The 18,655-nt window shown below is 45.0% G+C and overlaps 2 protein-coding genes across 3 annotated transcripts in view; both read right to left on the bottom strand.

Annotated features, from left to right (window-relative positions):
- Nucleotides 1–18,655, bottom strand: part of LOC112810007 (La ribonucleoprotein 4B) — a 62,747-nt gene that overhangs the window by 37,794 nt on the left and 6,298 nt on the right. For both annotated transcript variants that reach the window (XM_073879974.1, XM_025853444.1), the window contains exons 3-4: nt 8,040–8,190; nt 7,510–7,650 (exon numbers count right to left, since the gene is read on the bottom strand). In XM_073879974.1, the coding sequence (XP_073736075.1) occupies nt 7,510–7,650; nt 8,040–8,190 (292 nt within the window). The remainder of the gene's footprint in view (nt 1–7,509; nt 7,651–8,039; nt 8,191–18,655) is intronic.
- Nucleotides 13,089–17,096, bottom strand: LOC141370481 (uncharacterized). The gene is made up of 3 exons (XM_073879848.1): nt 16,543–17,096; nt 13,649–16,011; nt 13,089–13,175 (listed from the first exon to the last, which is right to left on the bottom strand). The coding sequence occupies exons 1-3, from the start codon at nt 16,748–16,750 to the stop codon at nt 13,089–13,091; spliced, it is 2,658 nt and encodes an 885-aa protein (XP_073735949.1). The 5' UTR covers nt 16,751–17,096.

The raw sequence follows: 18,655 nt of genomic DNA, 5'->3' as shown, positions 1-18,655 counted from the left end.
GTTGGCAAGGATGTGAAGGAAAAGGAACTGTTGGTGGGAATGCAAACTGGGGATGCCACTGTGGAAACCAGAATGGAAGGAAGTTCCTCAAAAAGTTAAAAACAGAGCTACCCTACGACCCAGCAATCCCACTCTTGGGCATATATCCCAAGGCAATAATCAGTGTCTTGAAGAGCGACGTGCGCTCCCGTGTTCACTGCAGCACGACTCACAGTAGCCAAGACAAAGGAGCCACCTAAGCGGCTGTCCACAGACGAAAGGACAGAGAAGATGTGGTGTGTACACACAGTGGGGTGTTAGCCATAAATCCTGCCGTGAGACAACGTGAGCACTGAGGCACCATGCTGACATAAGTCCGACAGAGAAAAACTACATGCTCTTACCTGTGTGTGGAACCTAAAAAGTCAAAATCATACAACCAGAGGGTAGACCCGCGGCTGGAGAGTGGGGACAAGAGAGAGATGGTGGTCACGGGGTACAAAGTTTCGGCTATCAGGTGGATGAGGTTCCGGGGATCTCCGGCACGGCAGGGGGGCCACAGGTACCAGTGCTGTGCTGGGCACCTGCAGCTCGGGCAGCAGATCGCAGTGTTCTCGGCACGGCAACGCCAGAAAAACGAGAACACTCTGTGAGGTAGTGGATGTGTCAGTTAGCTTGATGTGACTGCAGTATCACATGATCAACGTGGGATACCTTAAATATATTCAATTTTTACTTGTCAATTACACCTCAATAAAGCTAGAAAAAATTGTCATCTTACCCCATTTTCCATTTTCCTCACGCTTCTGTCTTTTCCACTGTAGTCACCATCCTCTTACCTTATCCATCACAAACTTACTTATCACGTGTATCAGGACCTGCCCGTCTGCCAAACAGACGCAAGCGCTCGTAAAGGAGGGGCTCTCATCAGTTATGCTCACTGACGTACCCCAAGTGAATGGGGCACAGGGTGCATTCTGAGTAAATAGCTTTTGAATGGAAAAACAAAACAGAGTAAATGAAACCAGTTTTCCAGATACAGGAACATCAGTCCCACACAACGTCCCCAAGCCCGGGCCCAGAAAGTGGGATGGGAAGCCAGGAGGAAGTCAGCGGGCACGCTGGACTGAGGCAGAGAGGGTGCCAGGACAGGAGGCACCGGGGGGGGGGGGGGCTCGACAGAGCTGCCGGGGCCTCTCAAGCAGGCACAAATGTCACCGCCTCCGTGTGACGCAATCCCTGAGCGGGGAAGAACCGCCCAGAGGATGAGAAACAGCACGCATCCCTCCCTCACACAGGGCTGCAAGGAGCGCCTGTTCCCACCAACTGGACCAGAACACCACAGGTGCACAGAGCATGGGGTCTTGCCTTGGGGGTGGGAAGTAACCGGCCCCTGAGGAAGCACCATTCCACTCCTGCCTAACAACTCTTAAAACAAGATGTAAAAGGATCAAACTGTTTCCAAGTCAGTTAGATGCATCCTGGAACAATACTCAAAAACTATTTAAAGAAAGAAATACAAAAACATTACACACCCAACCAAAAATTACTATGAACATGGTCAAGCAGGAAAACTGACCCATTAACTAACAGCGACCTACCCAGAACAGTCGACACAATGTTAACACTAACTGACTGAGACATTATAATGGCAACTGTCCACATGCTTCAAAAGTTAGGTAGAAACATGAAAAATATTTAAAAGACCCAAATGGGATTTCTACAGATGAAAACTACAATGTCTGATATTAAAAATATACTTGATGGAATTAACAACAGATTAGACATTGCAGAAGACTAACGAACTTGAAGATATACCAGAAACTTTCCAAAATGAAACAAGAAATAAAAATTTTTAAAAAAGACAGAGGATGGGGCACCCGGGTGGCTCAGTAGGTTAAGCGTCTGCCTTCGGCTCAGGTCATGATCTCAGGGTCCTGGGATCGAGCCCCACATCGGGCTCCCTGTTCTGTGGGGAGTCTGCTTCTCCCTCTCCCTCTGCCCCCCCCGCCCCCCACTTGTGCTATTGCTCTCTGTCAGATAAATAAATAAAATCTTTAAAATATATATATTTAAAAAAAGGGAGAGAGATAGGAGAGAGGAGAGAGAGAGGATCAGGGAGCTCTGGGACAACTTCAACAGTATTAATAGAGAAATAACCAGAGATTAAGAAAGAAAAGAAATGGCCCAGGGGGGCATTGGGGCTGGAGCAACATCTGAAGAAATTATGCCCCAATTTTTCCAAGTCTGGTGAAAACATTTATAAATCACAGACTGAAGAAGCTCAATGAACACCTACCACAGAAACATAAAGACTGCTTTTAAGTTGCATCATAATCAAAATGCCCAAAACCACTGATAAAGAAAAAGGGCTTGACAAAAAAAATCTGACAACAGAGAATTCTATACGAAGCAAAAATGAATGTAAAATAAAGATGGTCTTGGATACACAAAAGCTGAAACAATCCATCACAGCAGATCTGCACTACAAGAAAAATTCAAGTCTTTTAGATGGAAGCAAAAGGGTACCAGGAGGAAGTCTGGATTTACACAAATGAACGAAGACCACCAGAAGTGGTAACTACAGAGCATCCCCCTAACAAGAGCGAAATACACATTCTTCTCAAGGGCAAAGGGAACATGTACTAAGATGGCCCAGATTCTGGGCCACAGTACAAATCTTAATAAATTTAAAGGGATTCAAGTCATACGAATTATGTCCCATGACTATGAGGAGATTAAAATAGAAACCAATAAAAGAAAGCTCCCTGGAAAATCCCCAAATATTTGGAAACTAAATACCAGACTTCTAAATTACCCATGGATCAAAGAAAAAAAAAATCAGAAAAGAAATCAGAGATAATTCTGAACTGAATTTTTTTTTAAAACCACACCCAAAATATATCAGAATTTGTGAGACTGTGCTAACAGAGTACTTTGGAGATTTATGGAAGTAAACAGCTACCTCAGAAAAGAAGAAATGCCTCCCATCAATGAGCTCAGTTTCCACTGCAAGACACTAGGAAAAAAAAAATTAAACCCCAAGTAATGAAGAGAAAGCAGGTTACACCAATCAGAAGAAAACCAAGGAAACAGGAAAGAGAAAAACAATGAAACCAACTACTGGTTCTTTCAGACATCAACAAAATTGACAAACCTCTACACAGATCCATTACGGGGGGGTGGGGTGGACACGAATTACCAATAACAATAATGAATTATGTGACATAGCTACAGATCCTACAGCGGGTGAATAAACACAGTATTATGAGCAATTCTAAGCAACCAAGTTGACACTTTAGATGAAGTGGACTGAATCTTTGTTAAGACCAAAGTAACAAACTCCCTCAGGAAGAAACAGACAACCTGAGTAGCCCTACATAACAAAACAACTGTAGAGCCACCTGGGTGGCTCAGACGGTTGAGTGTCCAGCTTCCAGCCTCGGCTCAGGTCTTGGTGTCATGGTTGTGGGTTCCAGCCTCGTGCTGGGCTCCGCGCTGGTGTAGAGCCTACTTACAAACAAAAACTGTAGCTGAAAACCTTCCCTCACACAAAACCCTAGGCCCAGATGGCTCCACCTCTTCATCTAAAAGAGAAATGATAACCTCTTCCAAAAAAATCGCATTGGAGAGAATACATTGACAACTACAGACCAACATCCCTCATGAACACAGGTATGAAAATTTTATGCAAAATTCTGGCCAACCTAAATCCAACAACTAATCAAAAGCGTATTACATCATGACCCAGTGAAGCTTATCCCAGGAATGTAAGGTGCACTGAATACATGAAAAATCATCCTAACACTAAAAGAAAAGTATGATCATTGCCACAGATGGAGAAAAAACCATGACAAATTCCACCAACCACTCCTTAATAAAAACTCTTGGTAAACATAACAGAAGGGCACCTCATGAACCTGATAAAGGTCATGAAACCAAACATAAAACCAAAACTAACATTACACTTAATGGTAAAATGGAATGTTTCTCCCCTATGATCAGTCAGATGTCTGCTCTCATGATCTGTTCACCTTTGTTTTTAAAATTTTTTTTCAAGATTTTATTTTTAAGTAATCCCTACACTCATCATGGGGCTTGAACTCACAACCCTGTACCAAGAGCCACACACTCCACTGACTGAGCCAGCCAGGTACCCCTCTGTTCACCTTTGTAATGATGGCTCTATCCAGGGCAATCAGGCAAGACAAAGAAGAGGCAAAGAGACGGAAAGACAGACAGACAGACAGACAGAGGTACCAGATTGGATAGAAAATAAAGCTGAATGTATTTACAAATAACATGACTGTCTATGTAGAAGATACGATGGATTCCACAAAAAGTTCCTACAACTAGTGAGCTTAACATGTTTCCAGAGAGTATCAATTTACAAAAATTATATTTCTATATACTGTAATAATTCCAAATCAAATTTTTTAAAAAATCACAACAGCACCAAAAAAATATAAACTACTTAAGGATAATTATTTAAATACAAAAGATGTGGAAGACCAGTACACTGAAAAGTAAAAAATACAGCCAAGAAAAATTAAGGAAGACCTTACCAAGCAAGTGGAGACAATACAACAGCTCTTGCGGACCACATTAAAATGTCGTTTTCCCCCAACAAATCTATAGATTCAATGCAATCCCAATAAAAATCTCACCATTTTGGAGACACTGACTAGGTCATTATAATTGTATGGAAATGAAAAGGAACTAGAATAGCCAAAATAATTCTGATAAAGAACAAAACTGGAAAGCTACCACCACCTGCTTTTAAGAATTACTTACAGTAATCACAAGTGTGGCACTGTTGTGTACACAGATTTAACAGATGGGTGGAAAAGAAAGATACAGTCCCAGAGATAAATTGACACATGTAGGGACAAATGATCCGGATGACCACACAAAGACAGCTTAGTGGAAAAGGGGGAGTCTTTCCAGCAAATGGTGATATAACAGTTGCATACCTACACAAGTAAAAAAAAACAAAAACAAAAACAAAAACAAACAAACAAAACTCTGCAGCTGTACCTCACACTATATACAATTAACTTGAAATGAGCCACAGACCTTAAAAATGTAAAATTTAAAATAATACAACCTCTGGGAAGAACACCTTTGTGAGTCTGGATTAAGCACAGATTTCTTAGGGACAAAACCAAGAGCAAGATCCATAAAAGAAAAAAATACCTGATAAAACTAGACTATCTACCAAAATTTAAAACTACTACTTTTCAAAAGATACTGTTAGAACAAAAGACAAGCCACAGACTGAGAGAATGTATTTGCGATTATAAATCTGATAAGGACTTACATCCCAAAATTCAGTAATGAAACAACCCAACACAAAAATGGGCAAACACCTGAACAGACCCTTCACCAAAATGGCAAATGCATATGGTAAGATGTTTGACACTATTAGTCATTAGGAAATACAAATTAAAACTACAATAAGATTCAACTACCTTCCTTTTGAATGGCTAAATTAAAGGACCGATCACATCAAGTGTTGATGAGGACATGGAGCTGCTGGGGCTTCAATCCCCAGCGACACGCTTACAGAGGGCGCCATGACGGACCACAGCTCTACTCTTTTTTTTTTTTTTTAAAGATTTTATTTATTTATTTGACAGAGAGAGAGAGACGGCGAGAGAGGGAACACGAGCAGGGGGAGTGGGAGAGGGAGAAGCAGGCTTCCCGCTGAGCAGGGAGCCCGATCCCAGGACCCTGGGATCATGACCTGAGCCGAAGGCAGACGCTTAACGACTGAGCCACCCAGGCACCCAGCTCTACTGTTTCTTAAGAAGATAATCTGACCGGATGATCCATCTATTCCATTCTTATGTACTTCCCCAAGAGAAACGAAAACATACTTCTATACAAAGTCTTGCCTTATAAATGTTCACAGAAACTTTATTGGTAATAGCCCCAACCGGAAATACCCAAATATTCCTCACCAGGTGAATGGAAAAATAAACTGTGGCATAGGATGGGATGGAATACGGCTCAGAAATAGAGAAATGACCTATGAATGTTATGACATCAGTGAATCTCAAAATTAGTAAGCCAAGTAAAAGAAGCCTGACAGAAAGAGCACATGCCATAAAAATCTATTTATATAAAAGTCTAGAAAATGCAAACTAACCTAGAGTGACAGAAAGCACATCAGTGGTTGCCTGGGGCAAGGACAGGGCACGGGAAGCTTTTAGTGGTGACAGGTATGTTCATGATCTTGATGGTATTACAGGTATATACACATCTTACCAAATTTGGTAGAGAAATCAGTGTGGGAGTGGAGGAGTGAGCAAATCAGCTCTACCACGCATTCAACACTGCTCCAAACCAGGGAAAATAAAACTTAAGAGAAAAGGTGGGATGCCCTTCCAATACGTGATGATTATTGTACATCAATGTACTGCTCTATACCCTCAAAAATGAAGAGGAGGAGAGTGCTCGGGTCTGAGAGAAAACAGAAGGCGCCATAGGGCTGCCCAGGAGCTCAGCCGCACCGGGCCCCATGGCAGCACTGTGGGGCTGTGCCGAGGGCCAGCTGCGAGTTTGTAATCCCAAACTCAAAACGACAGCGTTCCACACACTAGTTTGTTCAGCCACCGTCGATCCGTTCAGGAACAGGCAGGCACATGGGAGGCAGAGAACTGATGGAAGGAGGTAACCGAGAAGAGGCTGTGGGTGACACAGGCAGAGGCGGGAAGGAGGGCGGGAGGGACGAGTGCCAGCAGGCACCGCGAAGGCAAGGTCGTCACCGGGCTTGTCCTTTCAGGGAAAAACCAACATGGACACGCTGCTGTCCTATGGAAGTCTGTGGGCAACAGGTGCGAGAACGTGTGTTAACAGACTGTCTCCTGGTAAGACCAGCGCAGCAACACAGCGGGAAGTTGGGCCTTCCCTAACTCAAGTGTAGCTCCACATGCACCTGGTCTGCTCGATTAGCCAACTTCGGGCAGTTATTTCTCCCACTCAAGCTGCCCCATCCAGTCACTGATGATGCGAGTGTAGCCCACCCCACAGTCTGCTGGGGCTTTACACTATGGCTGGTCGTTTAGATGCAGGGGAACCAAACTCGAGGTAAGCCATCCGCGCCCATCACTCTGAGGTACTTCTATATCGGCCCAGAGCCTGGTCGCAAAGAGAACTGTTGCTTTCCCCCTGCTCTTTTTTTTCTTCTGAAAACAGCCTTAACTACTCCCTCCCTTTTTATGAAGAAGGACTTCAACACTAATGTTCCGTCTCTGCACTTTCAGAGACGACTCGCCCTCCAGTCCACCTTCCACTTCTCCCAATTAACCCAGACCCGCCTTTCAGGAACCGCTTGGATCTTCCACTCCCTGTGGCACCTTCCCGATCAGAACTCCTCATCTTCATGTCCACTTAAGAGGGAATTGCAAGTAGAATCAAAGGAAGCAATCAAAGGCACAGTGTTTAGCAAAAGACAACCCAGATTTTAAAAAGCAAAATGAAAAAGCTCACACTCTACACAAAAATGAATTCATAAAATAGCTTTACCAGTCTCACTATTTTCAGGTGAAGATTCATGTTCTGAGCGATCCAGAGCCAAAGTGCTCCCAGCGGTTTGGTTTGACTCCTGCAAATCTGATAGTGCCACATTCTCATGACTTTTGTCATCATCGCCATTGGCATCCAATCCTGTAATTAGGAATTTTATCCCAAAAGGCAGAATTAGAATAACTTTCTCTTAAAACAAAACAAAATAAAAGCTTACAGTTGCAGTTACTTCAATTTTTTAACTTGACTGTGACAGACCTCCTTGGCTCTTCAATACTGCAACAAACCACGACACAAATTTTAGTTAATAATCTTTTTTTCATTCTTTTTTTTTTTTTTTTAATTTTAAGTAGACTCCATGCCCATGGTGGGCCTTGAGCTCACAACCCTGAAATCAAGAGTTGCATGCTCTACTTACTGAACCAGCCAGGTGCCCCAATTAGCAATTTCTTAAAGATGGGTTAAATGGGAACAAAGACAAAGCCTTGAGAGCAAAGGTGCTCCTCATCACAATCATGCTCGTGACTCACCCTCCTGGCCGCAGTCTGTGCAAGGGCCCGACGACTCCTCCCAGTCTGCACTCACACCGCCATCCGCTGAGCTACCCGCTTCCAAATGCAGCACGGGAGTCCCCCACACTTTAGCATTAGGGTTTAGCTCCGAAACCTTGGCTGTCGGTACCTAGGGGAAAATGTGACAAACATTTGTATCCCAACTCCAATCAAACACAATTTTACTTATGAATTCATACATGAAACACATCTGTGTGACAGAATTAGGCCAGAAAGGTGGAGTTTTATTTACGTGTATGCTGGGGATAAAATGTGGTGCAAAGTAACAAAAGTTGGTATACCAAGCTCAGCTTCATTCACCATCAGGCTCCTTAGTTCCTACTAAGTGGAAGGCTCTCCAGAAACTGCACGTGAAAGATGAGCTCCCTGCCTTCATGGACATTCAGTAAGTAACTGGGGATCCAACTGTCATCTCTGTTCTAGACACAATTCACAGATTTACAAATCTGAATAGAATGTAGATGGATAAAATTCTTAAACAAATCTCAAACACTCATATAAGCAAAGGCTACAGACAACACAAGACCCTCGGAAGAACAAAGGTCTTCTAACGGGTCTGTCAGGCAGGGGCTTGGTGCTGCTTCTGCTTTGACCCTGCTCATGTCCAAGGCTCCTTTCCGCTCCAACATGCTTGGCACTTTTGCTCCCGATGCTGTTTGTCCACAACACCCTCCCAGGGTCCACACACTCACACCTTCATTTCCTTTGGGGATAGGTGAGCTCTTTTCTGGTGCACCTAACTACCCTGAATTTTCTTCTCTTGCTCACAAACCTCAAGTAGATCCCTGAGTCTAAAGAAAAATCAAAGTCTCTGGGGCAGCTGCTCCCCCAACTAACTCCAGTTCATTGTCACAATTCTGTCAGCAAACCTAGCCAAATAATTTTCCTTCGCCTTGATACCACCATGCAGAGGTCAGAGCTTCCTAGGAGAGGGACAAGAGTCCTGGTCCCAGGAGCTCTCAGGGAATGCCAGGCAGGAGCTCTGAACTGGGAGCAGCCTCCCTGCATGACCCCCAAGGGCAGATGTTACCCAATACTGTCTCCAGGTGTGAAAAGGGTCAGGAAATATCATGATGAGCCATCGAGGACATGTGTGGATTCATCACCTTTACAAGACAGAATAAATTCATTCTGGCTAGGGTGATTAAGGCTTTGCAGTGAGAAACAAAACTCCGACACTGACAGGAGAGGCCCATGAGGTTAAACGAAGCATGCACCTTGTTCACACCTAAGAGGTGAGGTAGCCGAACAGGGCACCTACAGACCCAGATGCCTAGGTGAGGCCTCTGTGGGATTCTTTATGAAGCAGGGTTCCCCTTCTTTGGGAGCATCACACTCCGGAAGCACGGCTCTTCAGTCTCCCTTCTTATGGGACATCGAAACTGCCAGTTCGTTTCCAGCACACTTTTTTGGCCTCTCTCCTCCCCACATCTGTCCAGTAAATACTCCCTACATGCTCACTAAGCGCCAGTCCCAGTGCTCAGCAGTCAGGATAGAATGGTGAAGCAGACACAACCCCTGCCCTCCTGAGCAAAGAGAGCGATACAGGAGACACCCCGTATTTCAAAGACATCACTACCCTCCCTCAGCATCTACACGACTTCCATCTGTTTTCTGTTTTTTATTTTGTTTTGAACTCATGCCCTTTCCTCTTTCTTAGTCCAATGCTGATATCAAGGCCTTTTTCTGATTGGGCTCTCCACCATGCAACAACACACATCAAGCTTTCCCACACTAGGGTATTCAACCCACTGCCATGGCCCCCTGACCTCAGGTACACACGACACATCCTCTAAGCTACCACCCACTAACACAGGTCCTTCCCACTGTGAGCACCTTCTGCAGCTACCTGCACTGGAGCATTCCCAACACGGACTGCTCGTCATACCAGGAGCACAATGCCCGAAAGCAACCTCTTCAGAGCCACCGCAGGACTAGCCCTGCTACAGCACATCTGTCCTTCCCACTAGTCCATCAACTCTTGCATGGCCCTTTTGTTCACCACTGTATCGCTAGTACCTAGCAGCTCTGACCTCAGTCCAGTCATGCCTGAGAAATACGCTCAAGGAATGAATGTTTCATAAAGCAACAATGTAAAAAAACTGTATTTTCCACTATTGGACAAATGGTGCAAAAGTTTTATGCCACAACTGGATAGAAACCTATCCTTATGGGGGCGCCTGGGTGGCTCAGTCGTTAAGCGTCTGCCTTCAGCTCAGGTCATGATCCCAGGGTCCTGGGATCAAGCCCTGCATTGGGCTCCCTGCTCTGTGGGAAGCCTGCTTCTCCCTCTGCCACTCCCCCTGCTTGTGTTCCCTCTCTCGCTGTGTCTCTGTCAAATAAATAAATAGTATCTTTGAGAAAACAAAACAAAAAAAGAAACCTATCCTTATGTAATCTATTACTTCTTAAGTGGTAAATACTCAAATCCAAGTCAAATATTTGGGACTTCACACAATTTTAAGCAGTTAACCAGTATTCAAGTAATACTCTTAAGTGACAAGGGATGAAAGAATGGAGACACATACTTAGGAGCTGATGACACGACAACTACCTCGAGTCCGCAAGGTAGCAGGCATATTCCATGTGCCTTCTTGAGCTTAATCAAGACAACCCTATGAGGGTTTCACAGAGAAGAAAACCAAGGCAGAGAGAGGTTCAGTAACATGCCCACAAAGACAGTAATTAGAAACTGTTCTAACATCAGCAAAAACAAAACATTACGGAGAGTTCATTACCTTCTTGTAATTCACATGAAAAATAACCTGTCTTGGTTGTATTTCTTTAAGGTGTGGGTCTTCTCTTGCAGTCATGTGGAACTCTAAGCGTCCATCAACAACTCAAGTTTCACCTGCTTGACTATGTGTCTTATTTTTCCACTTTTGAAAATTCATGGCTAAGCAGTGGTTGTTATTAAAACCAAAAGTGAGCTGACCTTAACAGCGATGCCCTAGAGCAATTTTATATAAATGACCAACACCACTCACTCTTTCGAAGTACAGCATCCATAAATTCTGACACTCCTAGGAAACTCTACCCCCCAACACTAGGCTCCATTGAAAAAAAAAACAAAAAACCAAAAACCTAACAATTCATAAATCTGTGTTTTCTGGACATGAGAAAGAATGGTCCCGTTGACAAGTTACTGAGTAGGAATCAGAGTAACTAGTATCAGAGAAGGGGACAAGGGAGCTGGGGAATATAAAGTAGGTGAGACATTGAGGGAAGGGAACTTTCAAACTTTTTATTTCAAGTTAACACGGACTATTCCTAGAATTGCCACCAAAGAAGATTAATCATTCAGAGCAGTCCACTGGCTCTTTATCTGCAAAATGGAGTAACAGCCACTACCTAAGACTAGTATGAAAAAAACGTCCGGACAAGCACTTTGAGAAACGAAGTTGTGAAGAGAAAGCACCTGCATTAAATGTACTCAAATCAGACCACCACCCAGGCATATGTCACAATCGAAAAGGACACGTGTATCTCACGTAAAGGGCAGCACCAGGGCCCGTGTGCGCACTACATGGCTGAACCAAGCGTAGACAAGGGCAGCTGACTGGTAATCACACCTGCTTATGTAAACAATTATGTGCGTATTACTTAAAGGCCTAATTTTGTAGTGTTTTGCCTCCACAACTACTTAAGAAACAAAAGCAATTAACTTGAATGTAACTCCTTTTGGCAAAAGTCCCAAATGTGGGAATGGAAAGGAGGTTAATGAGTAATTCCCTAAGTTATAGGGTTATGTTTATACTTATGTTCATATAATTCGCGTTAACATTTGAATCACGTCTATCTCCTTACTACCATCAATCATTTTTCTTGCTTAATACAACAAAAATCACTAATAATAAACTATCATGGGCCACCTGGGTAGCCCAGTTGATTAAGCAGCTGCCTTCACCTCGCATCATGATCCCAGGGTCCTGGGATTGAGCCCCGCTGTCAGGCTCCCTACTCAGGGGTAGTCTGCTTGTCTCTCTTTCCCTGCCTCTGCCGCCCCCCGACTTGTGTGTGCATGTGCACGCACTCTCTCTTCTCTCAAATAAAATCTTTAAGAAAAAATTTAAAAAAACTATTATCAAAAAGATAAGAAACAGTAAGTGTTGGTGAGGATGCCGACAAGAACAGTAGTACACTGTTGGCGGGAATGTAAACTGGTGCAGCCACTCTAGAAAACAGTATGGAGGGTCCTCAAAAAACTGAAAATAGAAACCCATATGATCCAGTATTCCTACTTCTGGATATTTACCTGAAGAAAACAAAAAAAATACTAATTTGAAAAAAAATATCTGCACTCCATGTTCACTGCAGCATTATTTACAAGAGCCAAGATATGGAAACAACCTAAGTTGTCTGTTGATGGATAAAGAAGATGTGGTATATATGCAATGGAATATTACTGTCATAAAAAAAAGAATGAAATCTTGCCATTTCCAACAACATGGATGGAACTACAGTGTATTTTGCTAAGTGAAATAAGTCAGACAAATCCCTATGATCTCACTTATATGTAGAATTTAAAAACAAACAAATAAACCAAGCTCATAGAACAAACTGGTGGCTACCAGAGGTGGGGATGGGGGTTGGGAAAATGTGTTTTTGTTTTTCGTTTTTTGTGGTGTGTTTTTTTTTTTTTTTTTTTAAGATTTTTAATTTATTTGTTAGAGAGAGAGAGAGCAGAAGCAGGGGGAGCTGCAGGCAGAGGGTGAAGCAGACTCCCTGCTGAGCAAGGAGCCCAATGTGGGACTCGATCCCAGGACCAGTCCTGGGATCATGACCTGAGCCAAAGGCAGATGCTTCACCAACTGAGCCACCCAGGCGCCCCTGTTTTTAGTTAAAATAAACGGAATTTATAAACTACTGGTTGAGTCAATGAGATTCTGCTGTTAGAAGTATGCCTTTCAATTATACATGTCCAAAAGGACTACTTTAAGGGCAAGACTAACTTCATGTTTGTTGAATGTCTGTGCTTATCACAGACTATCTAGAAAGATGCTCCACTTAGCTGCCTGCTGCAGAAGCATCTGTGAAGCTTTCTCCAAATGAGCAGGGCCTGAGCACCATGGTTGGCAAGTTCTGCAGGTGCTTCTGGCTGACAGGAGACAGACTTCAGAGCCAGTTAAAAAGCAGCAAATTTGTAGCAGAAAGCACAGATTTTGAGTCCTCTTGTGGCCTTTGTGAAAGGACTTTAAAATTCAATGGACAAATGCTTGCTCTGCTCCAACAAGGGGATCGTGAGGAAGGACCCGGGCTGGGCAGGGCAGCCCTCAGGAACACACAACGTCCACACACAGAAGAGGTCTGCACCAAGCTGTGTCTGATGGCCAGCAGTGCTAACAAGACCTGGCACACAAACTGGCCTAAATACACCAAACAGTAAATTGAGTCACACTCCCCAGGTTGGAAATGGTTAAGCTGATGCTACAGTAACTCACAGCCTGACATAAACATTCAAATGACTGCCCATTATTTAGAACAAAACTTTGTGGAAGTTAAAAGCAATCAAAGTGAAACACTAGCATTTCACAGCACAATAATAAAAACTGATAAAACATACTTACTAACTGTCCACCTCTATTTTGCCATCCCCAAATAACAGCATCTTCTGCCACTGGTAGCTGATAAGGGGGCTTCTCCATCCAGAACAGAGCGACCTCTAGGTCTGGTGGCTTCCTGTGCAGACACTCATTAGGTACCTGCTCCTCTTCTAAGGCATCTTTCCCAACTGTATGAGCCCACAGACAGCCCTCTTGAAACCCACCACAGCCATCGGCCAGTCCTTCAGAAAACGTCTGACTTGCAAACCCTCCCACTGGGTAATAGGCAAGTTCATTAAAAAACTGAGAATACAATTCCTCTGGGAAGCTCTGCAAACCCCCTCTTGCCAGATTTTCAGGTATATTTACAGCATCTTCTGTGAGTGAGAAGATACGGTCCCCACAATGTGGTACTGCTATTTCTGCACTGTCCCCTGGGATGACAGGAACAACCTGCAGCACCTCGTGAGGAGGGTCTGTGTAGCTGTCCACTTGGGCCACACAGGAATATCCCTCAAGAGTCTCACCTAATTCCATTTCTCTAAAAGTCACCTGTGGACTTCCCACAAAATCCACTCCACTGTTTAATGCAGGTCCATTCAGCGCGGGTTTGGCATGTCTTTGCCTGACATGGTGTGCATGTGTGCTCATCCCACGCACGTCGATGTTGTCTCTCTCCCCTCCCTTACCTGTTGGTGCTGGCTTGCTTGCCCCCGACGTGCCACCCCCTAAGGCATCAGCATCAGAACTCTCCTCAGCTGACTCTGAGAAAACCTGCTCCAGTCCCGCGTTTTCACCGCTGTTAACAGAGTCTTTCTCCTCTACTTGTGACCTCTGCTCACCTGGATTCGGACGTTGGTTTAGAGGTGGTGCAAGATCAAGATCCTCATGTCTGTAGTCAATCACTGCACAGGTTTCATCATTCTCTTCTATGTGACTGGTTCTGCAACCGGGCTGTTCTGTGCTGTCCGACCTACCGCGAGCCTGTACACCCCGACTGGGCGCTGCCCCGCGGGGTGCTGTGCTTGTTTCCCCGTTAAAGGTGGTTTCAGCGTCTGACTTCACATCTCCTCTGTCATTCTTACTGATCTCTCTGTGACTGGCTTTCAGTGACTCTTTTCCGGCACTTTCTAATCTTCGCTGGTCACTCTCTGCATTCTTCACACACATTTCATCTTCTGTTTTAAAATTTAGGCCAGTTTCACTTTCTTCTTCAGGGCAGGTGAAGGCAAATGCAGAGGAGATAAAGTTACCCTGAAAACAACTGAAGCCATCAAGAGACTTGCCATCTGGGGGCACTTCCTGGGAGCTTCTGAGTTCCAGGGTGCCCGTTCTTTGGAACACTCCCTCCGTGTCTGTCTTGCACAGCGTGCCAGTTAAATCACAGATCTTTGCCTGGGCCCTGCTGGTCCCAGTATCTGCACACAGGTCTACATGATGTGAAGATCTCCATTCAAGAGCCCTCTGTCCATGACTCTCTTCTTCAAAAATGCTCATTTTATCCTTATCTTGATAAGATGAACTATTTTCAGATTGCGAAGACAACTGTGCTTTGTTTGCAGGCTGGATGCTTCCAGGTTTCAGGCTGCAGACACCCTGCTGCTGCCCCTCGGCCATCGCTGGCTCTAGGAGGCAGTCCAGTCCAGGAACCCCAGGTCCCTTGGGGGCTACTTCTTGGAAACCGGCATGAATGGGAAGACGCTCATTTCTGAAGCTCAGGGAAGTGACACACCTTTCCGAACTTAAATGAATCCTATCTAGACTCCGGGGATGGAGACTACTTTCTGGTCTAACATCGAAACTGAAAGAACCATTGTTTTTCAGCGGTCTGACAGAATTATCTTCTCTTTCCTTTTCAGAGTTTAAACTCTGACCTACACTAGCTGCTACAGCCCCAGATTCACCATTTCTTTCAACTTCGGAAGGGTTGGTAAGTAAATCAACAAGTGAATCACCCATCGGACCTACCTGTTCTAGACTACAGTTCTCACTTTCTTCAGGGACGGCGCACACACGTTCCGGTGAGCCAGTGTCTACGTTACTGTTAAATTCAGGGAGTACGCCCACATTAGGTAACGCACTGCCTTCTGTGTAATCTTTATGGAACCCGGTGTAAGTGTGAGCCCTTAAAGACACAGTCGTTAGTTCAAAACCAGGTTTAGTATTTTCCTTAAAAACTTCCTTCATTTCAGTTGGACGGGGCACGCCCCGTGGAGACAGCTCTTCCCACGGGGCGGCTGACTGTCCTGGGCCTTGTGCAGCCTTCCCCGGCGGCCAGGCCCCTCGGCGAACTCCCTCAGAGATGACAGCTGACCGACTGTCCGCCACAGCAGCTGCTCCACACGCGGGGGCACACAGCTCCTCGGCCACGTCCAGGCAGTCAGGATCTACAACACAAATACTGTAAAACTCGCTCTCTCTCCAAGCCCTTTGTGCTTTGTGCTCAACATTCATCTCCCTACCAGACCTACCTGAAGAGTTACTACCACTACTGATTTGAACACCTACAGCCACTTCTTTCTCTGTGACGGAGTTTATACAAGTGGCTGGGAAAGGGCCAAGATGGCTCTGTACAAGGGCCCCTCCCTGCACGCCCTGGCCAGAAGGCACCAGGACGCATGAAAGAGACTCATCACCTCTGGAACAAACATCTTCAGAAAAACCCCGTTTACTGACAGGGCTCACACAACGAGTGACCGAGACACTGTCACAACCCTGCTCGAGAGCAACCGTTTCTGAACTCTTATCACTCTCATCTGAACTTTCATACCTAGTTAGGAACTGAGACACTGGAGAGGGAACAGAGTCCGACGACGGCCTCAGCCCCAGACCCTGCGGGTGCCCTGGCCTCACAAAAGCCCTCGTCCACAGATTAGCGGCCCTGCTGCCTCCATGTCCAACACTGTGAAGCTCCTCACCTTCAAGGGTATCAAATAATGAAGACAAAGCTTTACTTATCTTGTTCTTGTTCTCCGACTCGGCCTCCTCCACAGACTCCGGCAACAGGCCAGCTTTTTCACTGTCACTGTCACTACTTAATTCTTTGCTGAAGCAACAACCCATGTTCGAAAGTTCAAAAAGCTCAAAGAACCATGCCTGGCGTTTTCTGAGCCTCCACAAGTGCATCTCACGCTAACTTGCTATGATTTCGGACGAGAAGCCGACACCCAGATACCAAAAATAACCCCTCGCACAGCAATCACATGTCCCTGCCACTCAAATCCAAAACCCAAACTACAACAGGCCCTGCCGAACAGCCACCCTCCTCCACACACTAAAACCAAAAGCACGTGGAACCCCAAGAGGCAGAAGAACAAAACATAACTTTCATAGTATCTTCCTATTCTCATAAACTCAATTAAAAAAAGAAGCCCCCACAATTGTTATCCCGGCCAGAACAAGACATTTCAGACTCCTGTGTTTTCCACAGTTTCAGCATTCTCTGAATTACCATATCACGGGATGCGGGCAACCCAAGAAGTTGACACGTATATTCCCCAAGGAGAAACAACAATAAAGATGTGTTCTTGAGACTGTATAGGCAGTTACAGCTGCAGCTCATTTTCTGCTTTGAGAACGAAGTCCACGGGGTTATGGAGGAATAACTATGAGGCATGACGGAACGGTGTCCATGAGGGATGCACACTGGAGTGTTTATGGTGAATGGCACATCGTCTGGGATTTCTTCTAAAACACCCCAGCAAGTCAGGAAGTAAATACATACATATCATTTTTTTTTTTAAATTGTGTGTGGAGAGGGAAGGAAGAGATAAAATAAAAAGTAGCAAAATGAGGGGGGTAACTCTTCAAGGTCACAATGGGCACAGAGGGTTTACTTTATTATTCTAATTTGCACAGATGTCTACAAATTCTCACTAAGACAAAGGAAAGAGCAAGAGAGAAAAAAAGAAAATCTAACACCCACCAGGCCAATAGCAGTAAGTCCCTCGAAAGTTCCCCAAAGCCCTCCTGGTCCAGGTTGTCTGTTCAGGTATGAGGCTCAGTTCTACAGGCATAAGCTTTGGCAAATCATCTGATCTCTGCATCAGTATTCTCACTGGTAAACTGGGGCCAACGACAGCTATTTTAAAGAGCTGTCATGAAGACATTAAGTAAAATATTCAGATCAGAACCTTAACACCCGTCCAAAGTCCTCCCACTCTGGCCCCAGCCCACCTCTGGCGTCACCTCGTACTCTAGAATGCCATTCTCCTTACGTTCTCTATTTTATCCAAAGAACCCAACCAAACAACCCCAGCATTCATCTGCCACGTCTCCTAGCCATGCTTTCCCAATCTCACCAGCCTTTGTGAGGCCATCCCTCCCAACTGTGTAAGACGACCATTTCCCATCCCCACTGGTCACTCTTTATGCCTCTAGGAAAGCATGCTAACAGCGAGTCTTAGTGCCTGTACCATCAACCACCTCAGACCGGAGTCTGTAGTGGCCTCAGAATCTGCAGGTGCTCTAAAAGGATTAAAAGATGCAAACACAGGGACATGTGGGTGGCTCAGTCGGTTAAGCAATCAACTTTTGATTTCAGCTCATTATCTCAAGATCATGGGATCAAGCCTGTGTCAGGCTCCACGCTCAGTGTGGAGTCTGCTTGTCCCTCTCCCTCTGCTCCTCCCTGCACTTGTGCATACTCTCTCTCAAATAAATAAAATTAAAAAAAGAAATTCCCATCCAGGGGCGCCTGGGTGGCTCAGTCGTTAAGCGTCTGCCTTCAGTTCAGGTCACGATCCCAAGGTCCTGGGATCCACTGGGCTCCCTGCTCTGCGGGAAGCCTGCTTCTCCCTCTCCCACTCCCCCTGCTTGTGTTCCCTCTCTCGCTGTGTCTCTGTCAAGTAAATAAATAAAGTCTTAAAAAAAAAAGAAACAAACCGGCAAAAGTCGTGGGCAAGTTGTTCACATGGCGTTGAGCAGCTCAGGCTGTGGTAAACTCAAACAAACCGTGGGTAACTAGTACCACAAGTACCTGGCGATGTAGCTTTAGTTCCAGCAAAACATCAACTGCCAGACTAAATGAAT

This window comes from Callorhinus ursinus, unplaced genomic scaffold (genome assembly GCF_003265705.2).
Source record: "Callorhinus ursinus isolate GAN/ISIS: 27379988/994484 unplaced genomic scaffold, GSC_fseal_2.0 scaffold36, whole genome shotgun sequence".
In the NCBI taxonomy this organism is placed as follows: Eukaryota; Metazoa; Chordata; class Mammalia; order Carnivora; family Otariidae; genus Callorhinus; species Callorhinus ursinus.
The sequence above is the reverse complement of the archived record's forward strand: the minus strand, read 5'-3'. Positions and strand labels throughout refer to the sequence as shown.

What these genes read in the sequence shown, in the direction of transcription:
- LOC141370481 (XM_073879848.1), bottom strand. Translation starts at nt 16,750, where the DNA reads ATGCACTTGTGGAGGCTCAGAAAACGCCAGGCATGGTTCTTTGAGCTT. An exon ending in ATTATTTGATACCCTTGAAG is followed by an intron (nt 16,012 to 16,542) that starts GTGAGGAGCTTC and finishes TTTGTGTTGTAG; the next exon opens with ATCCTGACTGCCTGGACGTG. An exon ending in AAAATAGAGGTGGACAGTTA is followed by an intron (nt 13,176 to 13,648) that starts GTAAGTATGTTT and finishes CCTGTCAGCCAG; the next exon opens with AAGCACCTGCAGAACTTGCC.